Source organism: Puma concolor, chromosome C1 (assembly GCF_028749965.1).
Source record: "Puma concolor isolate L17-30 chromosome C1, mPumCon1.1.hap2, whole genome shotgun sequence".
NCBI classification, from domain to species: domain Eukaryota; kingdom Metazoa; phylum Chordata; class Mammalia; order Carnivora; family Felidae; genus Puma; species Puma concolor.
Window position 1 is genome coordinate 135,827,942 of NC_141674.1, and position 18,079 is coordinate 135,846,020.

Below are 18,079 nucleotides of genomic sequence, written 5' to 3' on the forward strand. Positions count from 1 at the left end.
AGATAGCAGCAAGCACAGACAGAGCACGAGTTCCCCACCATGGCTCTGCAGCTCATGAGGAATAAAGGAAAAGGTGTGTGCTTTGATGACTTTCCTCTTAACTATGATTACAGAACACCCTGTCCCTGGGATGTGAGACATTGGTTCACCTCCACAATATGCTGAATTCTCCACAGATGAAGGAGTGTTCAGAATCCAAAGCCCACTCACTGCGCATTACAAACCGCTAGTTCTGTGCCCTCATTTTTAACACTAGAGTTACACGACCTTTGAGGGTCACCCTGAGCTACGGGGCAATGTACTCCTCTGTGTTTTCTCCCTCTTGTTGCTAGGTCAGTTTTAGAAATAGAAGGCTTCACCTCTTTGTCAGTGATCTATTTACTGACAGAATCGATGCACCAGGTTGAAGGCCACCAGGCCACCTTGTTCAGTCATTTTACGGGATCTTCCTCTTTGTAGATGACACTTTCCCATTTTTCATTTGTATTTTTCACCAATGTCATTTTCCCCCACAGATTTTATAAAAAGTGCCTTTTCATGTGGTTCCAGTTCAGTGATTTGCCCACCCCCTGAATAATGCAATTTGCATTCCCGATTAATAGTTGTGAATCAGTAATTCTTAAGTACCTCCTGATCCATATTTTCAGTTTAAATGATTTCTAATGTTATTGGCCAGGCGTGTGCTTGAACCCAGTACCTTTGCGGACTGGTTCCAGCCCCAGGACAGCAGAGTTACACTCAGGGAATGTGAACATGCTTAAGTCTCTGCCCTGATCTCTTTGGTTGTAGAAGGCAGACAGCCTGCTTTCCCACCTCCCCCAGAAGTGGTAATAGGTGAGCAGATTAATAAATTGATAAAAATCACACTAGGTTCCAAGCCCATCTCCTCTTCTGGTACATATTTAGGAAGACTTAAAAATCTCCTTCAAGCATCTGGTCCTTCTTTGATTTGGCTCTGCCCTCCCCACTTTTTGACTTTATCCTTCAGTAAAATAAATAAAGTGAAAGAGCATATTAGGAGTTTCTCTTTCCTTATGGCTTCCCAGTATTTGAGAGACTCATCCTGTGTCAGGCCAGTTGTTGTTAGTTCATGTTTTTACCACCCACCAAAGAACAGCACAGGATTAAGTTTATATTCATAAATGATGTTCATGACTAGGTTTCTACATGCCAGAGTTATGATTTATTTTTTTTAATGGGTGGAGAAAGGAGAGCAGCAATAAACTAGCCTCTAAGTCACTCAAAATCCTTGGCTTGACACATCTCTGTGGGTGTTTTTGTCTTTTTTTTTTTTTTTTTTGTATGTACCTCTAATTCTCCTTTAAGTTCTATTATAATGAACTAAATATTTTGTTGACTACCTTTGTCCATGGCTTCAAACCCTGTTTATTTTAGTTAAATTTATGAAAAGTATGGTATGTTCCCCTTTTCTACCTTCTGTTTATAATTGTCCCTACTTATCCCTCCACCCCCTTAAGAATTTCACAAGAAAACCCTGCACCAAATAAATTAAAATCTGCAACTTCAGACACCCCAAGAGGAGGACATTAATCCACTTAGTAAAATACCCACACCTCCCCCTCTCAATTTCAGCTCTTCTTAATGTAACGTTTAGTAATTGCAGCTGGCTCCTTATACTTGCCTCCCTCCTTTTCATTCTGAATCATATTGGCCTTGTTTGACCTTCATTTCCTTTCCTGCCCCCCACATTTGTCCACATACTTTTCTTTGACCATGTTGGTCTTTCTTTTGCTGCCTGGATTAAAAGCAATAAATAGAGCTTTCTAAGAGTGCAATACTTTCTGTTAAAATCCCACTCTACCTCCCCATTCACTATTAACGCTTTGTACAATTTTTTCATATCTTTCTTGTTGTGTAGTTACTGCTCTATATTTTTCTGATTGATCATTAAGTTACGCTGGCTTTTGAGAACTGCCTCCATAATCCTGAAGCAAAGGCTTTTTACTTGGCATGCTCTTTTCCTTTGGAATGCCTTTCCTGGCAAGGACAGGCATTTCGGTTTGACTACGATCCTTAAGTTACAATTCAAGGCTAATTTGTTCAGTTAGGCTTCTACTATGAGCAGCTCTGGTTCTCACTGTGAAGTACTCCATGAGGTTGCTTAGTTGAAGGGTGTGTTGTAAGTACAAGATGTAATATACTTACATTGTACTTGATTATCAGTTTTCAAAAACAGCTGCATGCTTTGATATCTGTGTAAGGAAATATCAGAAGATAATATACCATTGGTATTTATTACTCTATAATTAAGGATGTGTCAGTGTTTCTCTTTTTTAAAAAAAAAACCCTATTTTCAGAAATTCATATCTCAGGCATAAATTTCCCTATGAATTACAGTCTAATACCATATTAGAAGTATCTTCTTTTTAAGTTATCCCTCCCCTTCCTTTTCTTTCCGGGGAAATAAGTTTCAGGATGTAATTTCTGGGTTATCTATTGGGGATGAGAGGAAGCAGTCCCTATGCTGCGCAATTAAAGGTGCCTCTGCCGCCAATGCCACCTGCCCCCTGTATCCTAGACCCTCTGTGCACCAGGTGACATCGTGGGGGCTGCCTCTGGATAAAGGGCCAGCCTCCCATCTATGTGGATAAGCAACTTCATCATGGTATGAGGTGAAAGGCAACAGAGAAGGCTCAGCTCTCCAGAAGTACTGCAGGTGCCAGAGAGTCTGAAATTTTAGTGCCAGGAATCAATTCTTATACATTCCTCCCTCTATGGTCACTTAGAATACAAATGTGGCCAGGAGTAACATGAAATAAATCTACGGAAAGGTACTGGCAACTTATCGACCCATGTTCCTTCTGCCAGTAGAAGAAGCAGAAGGAAGAAGGAGGGGAGGAAAAGAGAGAGAGAGAGAGAGAGAGAGAGAAATTTGCCCCTTTCCCTCAAGGGTGGTCTCGACCAATTGAATTGACCGTGGCCTTCTGCAAGAAGCTGTTTCTACACCTGCCTCTATTACCAGGGGACCCACGGCAACTGGGCTTCTCTTTGGGCCCTCAGTTTCTCCACAGGTTTCAAAAGCAAATGCTTACCAGGAGGGCCAGGGAAGGTACCTATATGCATAAAGCCGCGTGTAAAGACCACAGGGCATGGTGGGCCCTATGATGGACGTGGAGGCTGAATGCCTCCCAGCAGGTGCAGTAATAGTAACAATAAAGACACAACATTGGCTTCACTGCATGGTCTCTCCTGCCTCTTTCAAGACCAACAACATAGGCCACAAAGCAGCTCCCTGCTACCCCCTGCACTCTCTTGCCTAGGGGTCCAATAGTCATGCACACTGACCTTGGTGCTTCCTGAAAGACACATCGGTGACAATGACACCATCCAATGGAGGGGAAGGCTTATACAAAAAGTCTCTGTTTCTACAACATAGTCTGGTTCCTAAATATGCCTTTAGACGACCGCTTAATTTTCTCATTTGTGAGGTGATCATGGAAATCTTAAATTGTCAAATATAAAGGACTTCAAATTCCTAAGAGAAACATATCGCTCAAGTATTCCCAGAAGTCCCTTCTGGCACGCCACCTTAGGTCAGCTATTTAAAAATGCAGTAACTGTTAGGAGAGTAACAAGCATCTTGGAGTATCTCCCAAGGAGAAGCAATTCCTCATATTCATTTGTGAGAACAATTATGAACCTATCTTAGGGTTGAAACTCATAACCATAGAGTTGCAAGGGAGAAGAAGGCATCATCACTTGGGTAATGACAATGGGAGGGTCCCTGAAGACACTGACCCCACATTCCACTGATGGAAAATGGGCCCAGTAGGGTGAGAGAGGATCCTGGTCCCTGAAGTCATACATACCTCAAGTACAGCTAGGAATTCCAAAGACATGAGAGAGAACTCCCTCCTATGGATCGCAATGAAGGACAGAGTCCACAATTCACCCTGTCTTCAAGAGGAAAGGGAACAGGTGCCAGTATGGGAGATAGGTACTGTGGCTAGGAGCTCAGACAGCTCTGTGCTCTACCACACAGCTCTGAATTTTCCAAGATGCGAGGACTGGCTCATGTAACATCATCCTTTTTCTTCCTCCCATTACCTTTCAAAAGGGAGTTTCCAGAACTATGGTTTTCCATCTTGAATTTGTAATGTTACAGGAATTAGTGAGAAATGGTGATCAGCAGCCCTAGGAAAAAGAGACCCATGGACAATCAAGTCAGACTTTTTCAAAGTATGATTTGTTTCAGTATCAAGGTTAAGTCCTTGGCTCCCGGTAAGCAGAGGAAAGTCATCTCATGCAAAATTGGCAGGACGGTTTCTTCCACTGTTTGAAGGGAAATGGTTATCTGACCGGATCAGTAACTTAGAGTCAAGAAATGTTAAGGAAGGCATGGTAGCAAAACTAACCAAAGTAGTCCTAGCTCCTATCAGAAGGCACATCTAACAATAACATGTAAGACACGTAAAAAGTCAGAGTGTGAAAAGACTTTGGGTAGAATGAGCCAGCTTCAGAAATAAGCCACTAATCATAGAGTAAATGTTACTCTCCCAGTTGCATGTCTGTGCCTTCTACCATCACTCCCTGACTTAAAAGTTAGTGTACATTTGCTATAAATCCCATGGTTTGTTGTTGTTGTCCTGTTGTAATCACAAATGCACAAAGCTTTCAGCAGCGTGTAGAATTGTATGCATGTTTTTAAACTTTCCCAGTTACATTTTAATGAACAGCCTTGAAGGGAGGATTAACCATGGAAGCATTAGTCTCCTAGGGGCGCCTGGGTGGCTCAGTTGGTTAAGCGTCCAACTGTGGATCTAGGCTCAGGTCATGGTCTCACGCTTTGTGAGTTCAAGCACCACACTGGGCTCTGCGATGACAGCAGAAAGCCTGCTTGGGATTCTCCCTCTCCCTGCCCCTGCCCTACCTGCTTTCTGTCTGCCTCTCACAAAATAAATAAATACACTTAAAAAATAAAAGCATTAGTTGTCCTATATCTCAATTCAAATTTTAAAATGAAACGTGTTCATGTCAGTGATTTATAACATATTCTCTTCCTTGTTAAATATAAGATCTAATATTAAATTATACCTGATTATTCACCGAAAGAGAGAGGCACTTAGGGTGATACTTGTCCACAGTCAGCAGAAGAATAAAACGCATAGACTATGTCGACATTAAAAGACAGCATGGACTCTCATTTGAAAATTGATTCTATCACCCACAGAAAGTATCTTGAGACTTAACTGAAAATTTTATTGTGGCTCATAATATTTCTGGGTAGCAGATGCTTTCTCAAAAACAGATTTTACTTTTAAAAATACCAAATATAATTAACACCTTCAACATAAAATGAAATCTTTGCTTCCAGATGCATTTCAAGGTGTTGAAATGAATCTGTGCAGCCCTGTGTGGCTGCGAGTTTCCATCGACTTCCTGATTCTGCTGCCATCTTTATGTGGCATGTCTGAAGATGTGAGAGTCAGAGCAGGGCATTCACACCTAGCCATAGTGGAAGGATTCTTACTAAACCGCAAGCTTTTTGAGAAAGGTCTTCTGACCTATTCCTGATCAACGTGGCATAAGTGAATAGGTTAAGAACCAGGTGCCCTGCTTTTTATTACAGAAACACCTAACCAGAAACACAGATTAGGTAAATTCATGGCACGTATATCCTGGATGCTGTATCAAGGTCTTGATAATGAGCAGACTTTTAAAGATACTTAAAATTGAAATTGGCTTAATGATTTATTTTAAAAGAATAAAATTAACAGGATTGAATGTTCCAAAAAAGGAAGATCAAAATTTGCAACAACCATACTCAAAATAAGAAATAATGAGAGTGTTCAATTTCTTTACTCAGAGTAAGGGAACTACGAATTAACAAGTCAACTTGTGGGGCACCTGGGTGGCTCAGTCGGTTAAGCATGAGACTTTGGCCTCAGGTCATGATCCCACAGTTTTGTGGGTTTGAGCCCCGTGTCAGCTGTGCTGACAGCTTGGAGCCTGCTTAGGATTCTCTGTCTCCCTCTCTCTCTGTGCCCACCTACTTCCACACTCGCGCTCTCAGAAATAAATAAATAAACATTAAAAAAAAAGTCAACTTGTATTATCCATTATCCTGTGATTTCAATGAAACATGGGTTAATTTACTTAATAACACTCTATCCACAAAATGGGTTTGAGAAGCACACAAAACACACACACACTTCAAGTTTCAATTGTTAAGAATTACACATTTATAAAATTTTTTTATTGCTCACTTGCACTGAGACCAAGTCTGATAGCATAGTTCTAAGAAGTGACAACTTTAATGTAAATTTTTATTCTAGAAGGAATGCTGGGCATGGCTAATGACAAAATCTGATTTGAGTTTATGGGTGTAGGAAAAAAAAACCCCTCCATACACAGGTAACTTTCAACTATGTCTACACTGAGATGGGAGCCCATTGTTTTCAGGATAGTAAAACACAGTAAACTCAACACTGTTTCTTGGCTGTGAGATCATACTATTATTTCTAGAAGACATCTTCTGACTGAAGCAAATTTACTGGTATTGTTCATCTTCTTAGATGATAAACCCTGCCTAGAAGTATCTAAGAACCCCTCAGGCATATTGACATCGAGTTTGCACTCAAAAGGAGCACCCCTGGTAGATTCCGAGTTCCCCAGTTTCAGACCACAAGGGACGTCAGAAATAATCCCTGAGCCCTTTGTTTTATGAGTGAGGATGTAATTTGTTCAGTGACTTCCCTGCAAGCGATACGACTCGAAGCCAGAGCAGTGATGTCCAGTCATGCGTTAAGGGTCTCACATTGGTTAGGGAGAGGACTTGGTGCAGAGATAGAGTTTGTTGTTTCTGCTTCTTAATCTTCCTGCTTTTAAATTCTCAGACCTCAGGGATTCTGAACTCCTGCCTTCTTTGATCTGTAAGATCACCTCTATCCTGAGGGCTCTCTCGGTCTGGCTCCTTGACCTTGATCTGTTTCCTGCTGACAATTTCGCTACCTGTCAAATGGGCCCTCCTGCTGACGATTTTGCTACCTGTCAAATGGGCCCTTCTAGAATTCTGAATCACTGCCTGCTCAATCTCGGATGCTTTCTAGACCAGTCAATCCTTCTAGAAGCCGGAAGGCCACACTTGGCCCCTGCCTACCCTCCTCTCCCTGGCGGTTCCTCACTCTGTAGTGTATAAAAGTTATTTGTTTCAAAAGCTAGGAAACTTACAATTTACCTGTCAGTAAACAGAAGATGGTTTATCAACAGACTTTACCTTAATGACTACAAATGTTTACCTCCTGCTTTCCAGAATGCAAAGAAAATCTTGGAAATGTCATAATATCTTACAAACATTTGCAAAACAGATCCTTGTACAACCGGAAAAGAAACAATTGTATTCGTTGTCTCTGACACAAGAAAAGTGTTCAGTGAGAAACATACAGATAGATGTACACTCTTACACAGAAATGAGATATGCTAATTAAAAATTGCAGTAGGCACTTTATTAAAAATTTATTTTACAATCTAGCCGTTCAAAACATCTTTATGTCAACAAATACAGCAGCTTGACTATTGGAATCATAAGTGATTTATCTTGAAAAGATCATATTTGTAGCTGGATGCAAATATTTTTGAGGAATATTTATATCAAAATTACTGTTTTTAGTAGAAGTATTTTGATTTCTCTATTTTTACCCCAGGGGAAAAAAAATTGAAACGAGTATCTCAGTGTTCATTTTATGGGCAAGATGGCTCCACTTAGCGTATTTCCCATGTTTGTCCAAATTACAGCTGTTTATCTCGCAACTTTAAAATAAATTAAATGCAAATGTAACTCTGCGGATCATGGGAATACCTGCCAGACCCCTTATTAATACCTTCACTTAAACACCCCCGTGCCAGAGAGTCATTAATTGGCTAAAATAAAAGTGCTAAAGCAGCCCTTTGCCCACAAACAACTCTGAGATGGCTGCCCAATTAGTCCGGTAGCATTCTGATCCTCCCTTCAGACCCTGTGGCCCTTTGAGGACACAAGAAGGCTCCGATGATAACCTGGCAACCTAGGTAGAAACACAGCCAAGTGCGAGCTTTTGAAGCTGCAGTTCGGCTGCCATCGTGTCGGCAAAAAGAAAGAATTCAGGCACCATGTCATCCAGTACAAAGGATAAAAACGGATTCAACCGGAAATTCAATGTGGCACCACATATGGGATACATGAGTGCGGTTATACAACAGGCCACATATTTTTTTGAACAGTCTCCTCCATGTGATGCCGAGGACATGTGTAACCATCATAACGTCTCTAGGAATCTGTATTTAATTTGAGTTGGGGTGGTGGCAGGGATGGGAGATCTGAAGCCGCCACAGGTTTGTGGCAGATGGCTCTGTGTCAGCTATGACAAGCAGCCAGGCTCAGCTTCCTCTGCAGATTTTCTTTTCTCTCTGATCAGGTAAATATGGGCACACTCTGGAAAGTTCTACAGATTCTGCCTTAGGCTGCAAGTTTGTGACTTAGCCCCATCTGTCACAAATCTTCCCTAGGTTCTGTTGTAAGCAGAGACCTGAATTTACCATGTAGGGCCGCCCAAGAAAAAGGAGTCATTTCACCCTGCGAGGGGGAGGGAGAGAAGAGAAAGCAAGGAAGAAGCATTAACAACCGAAAGACGAAAGGATGTTCAAAATTCATATTGCAAATTTGCATAACTTACGTCAATTAGATTTCAAAAAGCCACCAAGTACATGGTTCTCGAGTTTCATCAACTCAGGAAATCCCAGTTTCTGATTGGTTTAAAGTGGAACTGTATTTTCAACCGTACGGGAAAGCTCCCGATTTTTCGCAAATGGGTACATTCCACCGCGCACATATTTCCTGGTTTATGTGAGCGATGACGGATGCTCAAAGTTTATCATCCAACTTTTAACTTTTATAAACACAAGATACCCAACGCCCTTAACCCATGTTTTTGCTAATGTGAGTTTTACTTTTAAGTGGCTAAGGCACAAGAGAAATGCCATCACTCCTACGTTAAACGCATAAAGCACTTTGAGTTTACAAACAGGTTTATATTCGTTATTTCATTATAGCAGTACCTCGACGGGGGGCGGGGGGGGGATGCTATTAAGAATTGAGGGAGAAAAAAAATTCTTCTAAGTTTACAGATGAATCAGAGAGACAGGCTAAGAAGTTCACCTAGAGCCAGGCTACAAATGAGTAGCAGAGAAGAACAAGCCGCCAAAACCTCTCACCGTTCTTGATCACCCAAAGTGTATCTATTGTGCTGAAGGTTTTTGCTTTTATTTTACTTAGACAAACCAAAGGAAAACCAAGCCAAAAGAAATCAAGGAAGGAAGTGAAGAAGGAGAGAGGGAGAAGACTAGGGAGGAGGGAGAGAGGGAGGGAGAGAGATTGGGAAGTTGCCTTAAACTGTGCTCGTGCAGTTGAGAGATTTTTAGAAGTTCTAAAAATGTCACAAGCTTTTACGTTTTCATTTTTAAGGAAACAAGTAATGACTTCGGAGTGTTAATACAAGTGAGCAACACCTTATTGGCATCTAGAGTGTAATCTCGAATTAAAAGGGGACTATAATGTGACCAGTCCCTTGAAGGAAACTTACAGTGGCCTGGCTGTGGTCCGGGTAGACAGAGGCTGATAGAATTAAGACAACCACAAATGGTTTCTCTGCGCACTGAATGTCAGCTGTAAGCTTAATCATTGTTTGGAGGCATTTTTAGGCAGAAATCTGAAAATTCTTCTTTCCTCCAATTAGGAGCAGGTTATAAAGGTTTCCAGAATGTTGAAGTACGTGAAGAGGAGAACAGAATAAAAACCAGCAGCTGGCATTTGAACAATCTTGAGAAACACAGGTCACTCTCAGAAAGCACAGGAGAGAACGCATCTCTTTTTTTCCCCACTCAGAATTTCGCTCAATTTGTAAATAAAAATAAATGAGAAATAGGATGGGAACGAAAAGCTATCCGGGTAGTCTGGGCAGTATCTACTTTACACAGTGCCCTGCGCTCTTTTCAGTATTTGTAACAATATAAGGTTCATAATTTTTTTCTCTAAAGCATTTTAAAATATAATGATGAAAAGTCTGTAGAAACATAAGGAACTGATCTCAGAAGGTTGTTGGGAATTTTCAGTAAGTAAACTCACATAGTAAAAAGGAGGCAAAAATACAACTTCATGGTATTGAGCTTACCGGGGTTGGAAAAGGGAAAACTATTGTTAGTGTTAAGAAGTCAATCCTTGGCTAATTATTTTATGATTACTTCTAGAATCTTGTGTTCAAGTTAGGTTGGAGTCATAAAATGCTCCCCATCGTGGATGAAATGAAACCTATTTTTAATCTGTGTGACAAGTATGTGGCCAATGTGTCTGACCTACTCAGAAAAGGAAGTGTTCTGAAAGTACGAGAAAGCTGCAGTCAATGACTAAACTTGGATGTAAACTTTTTAAAGAGGTGGTTTAGATTTTTTAAATTATGAAAATGGTTTTAGATTTTTAAAATGCTTAAAAAAACATTTAATTTCAGTATGCATTGTATTTCTCTTAAGAAAGATCTTAAGAAAAGTGTGTGTGTGTGTGTGTGTGTGTGTGAGAGAGAGAGAGAGAGAGAGAGAGAGAGGGAGACAGGGAGAGGGAGGAGGGAGAACATACTTGCATGCATGTGAGGAATTTAAACATTTCAAATCTGAAACCATTTCAGGTGAGAAGTCATGGGCACAGTGTTCTGTAGTAGAAAGAGCCACTTTAAGAAAAAAAAAAGTATCCAATTCTGTTTCTGCTTTTCAGTTACTAGCATTCTGTTTCAAATCCTGCTTCAAGTTATAGCCCCCAAACTCTCACTCATATTGAAAGTATAATGTCTCATGTGAGAAGAAAGCCAAGTGTTAGTAGCCTTATTCTAGTCATTAAATTTCTAAGTGTGAATCCATATGAAAAATCCTATCCTAAAGTGAACCCTATGTGAAAAGCAGTTGAGATGATTTTAAAATGTAAACTTTTGACAAAAAAAGAGAGTAAGGTGTAAAAATGTAAAAGGAGCAAATTAAAGAATTCAGTGACATTCTATCCTTTTAGATCTTAGAAGCATATGTTTTATAAAAGCAAAACAGCACTGTCCAATGGAATAAGTCTAAAAAAAACCCCAACATTCTCGTTAACAGTACACACAAAAGACTCTTCCATTGCATAAGAAAAGTAAGGAAAATACTGCCTTGGGGGGAATAGTTCTCTTGTATTTAGTGAAGGCAAAGGTCACCTGAAAATGTGCGTATTTATAAACCATAAGGTGAAAAGATAGCATAGCTGTTTATATCTTAATTGTAAAGTTTTAGAAGGCATCCTTTTTCTGTTTTGGCTCTACATCCTATTACAATAACCAAACTAAATCTGTGGTCCTTTCCTGTATTTTTTTTTTTTTAACCAGTTTCTCCTGAAAAATGCATCACAAAGCTCGGTTACCTTAATTCTTGGACTAATTTATTAATTTTAAGACTAATATTCAGATATAATATCATCAAGATCTATAAATGAGGGCACCTCTGAAAGCGTATAATAGACTTGTAAGAAAAAAAAATCCACGGCAAAAATACATAAAAAAGAATTATACATACAAATTCCTATAAATGCTGACACATGAAATATTAACTTATAAAACTTGGAGCGGGAATACTTGAGGATGTTCAGTCTAAAAACATATGTAAAAAGTAATTACAGGAAATAACATGTAAGGCGTAGGTTATCTTTTAAGCTGTACTAAGAACAATTTGATATACTAACAGCATTACCACTGAGCTGACAATGTTTCAGAGTTTTTCCAGAAGTTGTTTGTAAAATAAATAATTATAGCTATGTTATAGAGTATCATATTAAAATATTTCAACCAGATGTCTGTTTTCCTTTGCAACTAAAGGTAACTTGTCACAGTAACTTTTGTAATGGTTAAGAATTTGTAAACAAAGACTAACAGAGATAATGAGGCCTAACCTGAAGCAAAGTTAAAAACCGTTAAATTTTGATGGTGGGAATAGCATTATAAAACCTTCACCATTCTCTTCAAAAGAATATAAACATTTTCTTTCTTTCCTTCCTTCCTTCTTTCTTTCTTTCTTTCTTTTTTTCTTTTCTTTTTTTTTTGTATCTACATGAGATGATGGACGTGAATGAAATGTATGGTGGTAACCATTCCACAATAAACGCATGTCAAGTCATTATGCGGTACTGTGGTTCGTAAGCGGACACAGTACCGTCAGTCATATCTCAATAAAACCGAAAAACAAGCACAACTTCACCTAAAATTCACCAGAAGGCGGGGAGAGATTAGTAATTTGATGGTGAACTCACTGAAGAGATCTGTGTCATATACAGAAAATAAATCCATTTACATAAATACTTCTATTTCTTCCATTTTCATAATCTGCACATTTTGATAGCCTCTCACGTGGAAAACTACTTGATTAACATTTGATACAAATCTGACCGCTACTGAACTTCAAAAATTAGGGAGTTTGGATGTAAACCTATTTTCTCTGTGGAGCTTCCCCTGTATACGGTACAATCGTATTGACTCAAGGAGTAATACTGAAGCCTGGAACTGTTCAGTCAGCATTTTAAACTATTATGAGCTACCTTCTGAACCATTGCCAAGTTAATAGACAATGAAAGATAATGAGCTTGAAATTGGGTGTTAAATTGCATTTTTGGTTCTCTCCCTTTTTCTTGAAGTTTAACTGTTTCCTGCAGAAACAAAGTCCTGTTTTGATGTATCACTATGTAAATATGTATTTTAGGCCATGAAAAGAGAAAGGAGAGAAAAAAGGCAGCAAACTGTATTTCATGTAGGAAGGTTATACATTAACATAGGAAAATTAAAATATACTGGATTATAAAACTGCTAGATTGTAAACTATACTGAATTTATGTAAAATGAAGATGCTACATTCAAAGAATATAAAAAGGTATATTACTCATGGCCTAGAGCCACCTTCCAAACTCATAAAGCAGATTTATCCCAGTTCAATTACTTAGACTTTTAGCAGGGCCTCTTTGTGTTGTCATTTCAACAATGTAAAATTCTTGATTCAAACAACGGAAAAAAAAAAGATAATGAAGGAGGGGACTGCACGATGATGCTCTTTAAACTATTTTCTTTCTGCCTTTGCCATTCAGAGAGGAGACGGGCAGTGTCATTCTAAACAAACTGAGGATTTTTATGTCATTTTATTAAACCGGATAAGGGAAACATTTGATTCTTGAAAATCATCTTCAAAGTAGTTAAAAAATGAACACCAAACTTCACGAATGTCATTCACCTGAATTTTTGAGGCCTGAAGATTTCATTATGATGGGAAGAAAGGCTTATCCTCATTAGTATAATTGTGGAATCTTTCCTTTACTTCCTTTTAAACTAATGAGTTACATTAATCCAGGTTCATTTTTATAAGCCTCTTGGGGCTAAATGTAAAGGACAGTCATCTTAGAAAACAATAAATTAAAAAAAAGCATGTACCATGCATTAAGTGCACGTATTTCATAAGACCTAGGTTAATACAACTGGCATCCAGTTTAATTAATCCTTGTTAGTGTAACAACTAATATCCCTCCCTAGCATGTTTCCTTTAAACATTAGTATGTTAATTAAATGTTTTTTTTAAAAAGATTTTTCTTTGTACTTCAATATGGCATTTATACCACGTAAATCTCTCCTCAATATCTACCTTATAAAGATGTTTTCTTATAATATCTGGCCTCTTGCAGAAATTCTGGAGCCTTTTTGAAAGCTGTTCAGGTGTAGAATACAGATATTCAGCTGCAGGAAAAACAGATACATTTTTAATGAAACAAAAACCTCAAAGCACACACTCGATATTAGTCACTTTACTAATTAAAAATGCATATTGCTCTGTGCTGCCTCGTGTTTTACATTATTTAAGCATGATTTTATAAGGTTACCTCAGCTCACAAGGATGCTTAATGCTAAATAAGACTGTGTAGTTGTGCTGTTTAGACATCTCCTTTGGGTGATTAAAATACATTATTCTAATGTAACACAATGCATATGTGATATATTTAGTGATGGGAATTTTTTCAAAGAACTGGTACTATAGCCGTATGTACCCTGTACAAGAGTTGCATATTATTAACTAGTCAATTGTTTAAATAATTTGGTGTGATTTCCAGTCCTCGATTTTTCTCTGTGTATATCATTAGAAAAAATCTGTAAGCAATTGCAGCAACACTGACCTGCTTATAAAAATCCATCATTATGGGATGTGTATGCTAACAATGAAGAATGCTATTTGAAAACTTGCTTTTTTGTTATCTTAAAAGAACAGATGGTAAATATAAGCTTACTCTAATGTATTAAAACACATAAAATTTTCCTTAACACTAACATGTTGACTTGCCAAATAAACAATTGCTCCCGCCTAAGTTTATTTTCAAACTTTCTAATTTAGCATGAATCATGTATTAAATCTCAACCAAGATGAAAGTACATTAAAGAGGCTACCTGGAAATATTTCAGGATAAACCAAATCTTTGGGACAAAGTGGGTAGCAACCACAATACACAGCTTCCAACCTAAAGAAATTTTAGAGAAGATAAAAAAAATATTAAAAGGACATTACTCTGATAGCCAGAAAGTGGTTTTGTTTGCCTAAGTTAACAGTATGAGCCCTGAGTTAACTGGGACGAAAAACGTGGTCGGCAGTCCAAGCCTTAAAGCCAAAGTTGCTCTTTTAAAAGATTTTATTGATCATATATGAATTTCATAGAACAGAACCAACAGCATATGTTTTGTTCACTGAATTAATCAAAGCGCAGCTCTGCATTTTTTTTTTTTGTTTTTAAAATACTGTTTAACACATTTTATAATCAGCAGATAAACACATGTAACAACATGGTAAAGTATGGACAGCTTTTCTTAATAATGCTGCAAAGCCCCAGAATGTTCATTTTTCAAAAATGTTTAAATAAAATAGCAAATACTTAACTTTAACATTGTAGCCGTAGAAATGATCGAGGCACTTTTAAAAGCATCAGAAAAAAAATTTACAATCTGTTGTTGGGGCATTTTTATATTTTAAGCTCATGCTTCAAAATAATTTGCTATTTTTGTAGAATGCAGAATAATTCCCCTTTTACTGAAAAATCCTCATGGAGATTACCTTAATGAAAATTTTACTTTCTTAGCCAAAAATTCAGCTCATTTTCCATTTTATCAGAAAAGAATACTTTCTTATTAAACAAATAAGCAAGAAAGTTTCACTTTGAGAGGATTTCTCCAAGGAACACCTATAGGAAGTTGGTTTTTTTTTTTTTTTCATGTCATAGTAGTAAGGGTTAAGCAGAGAGAAGGTATCGCATCTCAAAGGTTGTTGGCCCTGTATAATGGCTATTGATCTGACATATAATAAACCTTAAAGATACCACTGTAATTTCTGTTGGCTAGATATTACACAGTGAAATTCAAAGCACTCTCTAAAATATGTTTATTTTATGAGAGACTTTGAATTGCATCCAAAATGTTGACCAAAGGCGGATTTTTATTTTGAACTGCAGATTTTTTTTCAACCCAAGAATAATTTGAAGTTATGTCAATGTTTACCTTGTTTGTTTACAGTGACAAAGCACATGCAATTTAAGCTGTTTTTAAGTGGGTGATGTTTTCTCTATTTTATTATGTTGACTGAAATTAGTTTAAATGAAAGGTATTTACTTTGAGCTGCAAAGTTTGGAAAAATACTGAGTTCAAAGTTTTGCTTGAGAACTGACAAGAGTTACAAGATAACATAGTGAAAAGGCACAGGATCTAGTTACCCATTATTAATTTCAAAATCCAAACTAATATCTAATAGATTTTTTTCTCTACAGACGTAGGGTATGCATAGGAATTCTTATCCCAAATACAGCTATAAACCACATGGCAACTGCATTATAAAACAGTGTCTAAAGTTTGAGCACATAAACCAGTGAGACTCTTTATGAACCAAAAGAAAATACGCACTTTATCTGAAGACACTCAGTTTTAAAATGCTGTGCCAATCGAAAAGTAAATACATATGAACATTCTCTTATAATTGCACAAAATCAAAAGAGTGAAGTCACAGCCATTTCAGAAAGTGCACATGTTATCTGCTTTTTAATAACGGATTTGAATTAGTGTTCTGTTCCCCGAAAGAAAATTGCAGGCCAAGTTACATTTTGAGTCATCGTATGAGCATGTATCATGTCACTTCCAAAAACCTCTGCTAATTAAAATACAGTGAGATAAGAGTGGCATTATTTGACTTAGGGAGAAAAAATTTACAAATTTTGGATTTCAACTTTTATTTACAAATTATCTTATTTGTAGTGATATTTCTAATTCATCAAGGAAATACACACACACACACACACACACACACACACACACACACACAAACCAGCCACCACCGTTGGTAAAATTTTGACTTGTTAAATACTAAACTTTATTATCTAGATTATTTAGATCAGAACTATGTTTTAAAATATATTACATAGGCCATAATATTTTTAAAGAAATTTGTAAAATTCATTGCCATAAGTTTCTCATATTTTGCTATGTTGAAGAAAATGATCATCTCATGACAATAATACAATTATTCACCATTTCAATTCTTATGCACTACCAGTTAAATAATAAATAGGGTTCCAATTGATCTATTGTTAAAATGACTAGCAAATGACCTTTTTATTCCAATTAACAAATCATCTGCTAAATCTATGAATCTTAATATTCAGATCTATTCACTTCAATTCATACAATTTATCTGCAAATAGTTGTTGGGCTTTTGATTCTAAATATAATTAGCTGATAATTTTGCTTGGCTGAATTACTTTTCTGGAGGGCCTGCAAAGGCTCTCAGTCGCATTATCTAGCAATAATGAATCTGATAGGTGAAATTTTTTACTGTAATGAGGATGAGACACAGTTGTGACACCTGAGTCTACTAATAACAGAAGACTGCTAATTATCGACAGCACTTTTTTGTGTGATGCAAGGAGAAAAAAAAAATCCCTCATTATTAAAAAATAAAAAGTTACAATTATAAGTGACACCGGAGGAGAGTAAATAAAATGGAGTGATTAAAACATTGCTGCTTTAAGGGTGTTTTTAATTAAGTGGAAATGCTAATGTTGTCATACTTAGCAGATGGGATTAAAATTAGTTATTGTAAGTAACTCATATTTTATGTTATGGTTTCCACAGCATGTCTACAAGATCTAAGAAAGTGATACATTCCATAAGACATTTTAAAAATGAAATTCTCATACTCTTTACAACTCATAATAATGAACATCATGAATAAACTATTGAAAAAAATCCTGCCAAGGATTTTACCATAGTGACTTAACTAGCAAGGAATGTAGCCATAATGTACTGGACTGTTACAATCTCACTGATGGTATGCCTTTTGCTTTGCTGATTGTTGCATTCCGTATTTCATTCACACTCAACAAAAACAAAAGTTTGGTACTTGGGCATTTAGCCAACATCAAATGTGGTGTCAAGAAGGTAGGGCCTGGATACAAGGAAAGATCATGACCACCCACTAAGGTGATGTTCTAAACTAAAACAGAGGATGCATCATGTAACTGCAGATAAAAACCTAATTGCACACTTTCTCCTACTTTATTTGTGTAAAATTTTCCATCTGCTACATCTAAAGATGTCTAAACTGTTAGTATCAAACCTGCATTCAGCTGCCAGCTGTGCACATTAAGGATTGCAAAACACTAAGTAAATGAGCCAGCGTGAAGCCGAGTGGTAGTGGTCCATCTGCCCAGGGCTGTGGGGAGGGACCTCGGTACCTGGTCCTTTTCAGAGCCTGTCTTTGCTTCAGTGGGTAAGAAAGAAAATTAGCCACATTTCTAAGTGTCTCCATTTACAATACCCAGTTTATCTGCATTTTCCTGCATAACTTCTGTGTATCCGATGAGTGTTCCTCTAGAGCAAGTTAATGGAATTCATCTCTTTTGGAAGGTTCTTTGGACATATTTTAATAAAGCCCATTTAGAAACTGTCTGTAATAGATTGGCTGACAAGTTTCTAAACAATTCTTGGTGATATTTTGAAGGAGATTTCTA

General features: G+C 37.5%; 1 protein-coding gene across 23 annotated transcripts in view; it reads right to left on the minus strand.

Annotated features, from left to right (window-relative positions):
* The window catches only part of QTMAN (queuosine-tRNA mannosyltransferase), a 466,550-nt gene that overhangs the window by 62,974 nt on the left and 385,497 nt on the right, over positions 1-18,079 (minus strand). For 12 of the 23 annotated variants that reach the window (XR_015255199.1, XM_086718502.1, XM_086718503.1 and 9 more), the window contains 2 exons: positions 14,481-14,551; positions 13,687-13,778 (listed from right to left, as the gene is read on the minus strand). Coding sequence is in view for 19 of the 23 variants with exons in the window: in XM_086718502.1 (XP_086574628.1) it covers positions 13,687-13,778; positions 14,481-14,551 (163 nt within the window). In the remaining 4 variants the exon portion in view is untranslated. Of the gene's footprint in view, positions 1-1,156; positions 4,156-7,444; positions 8,573-13,686; positions 13,779-14,480; positions 14,552-18,079 lie in introns of those variants that run through there. The other 11 variants (XM_086718508.1, XM_086718504.1, XM_086718513.1 and 8 more) reach the window with 4 other exon arrangements.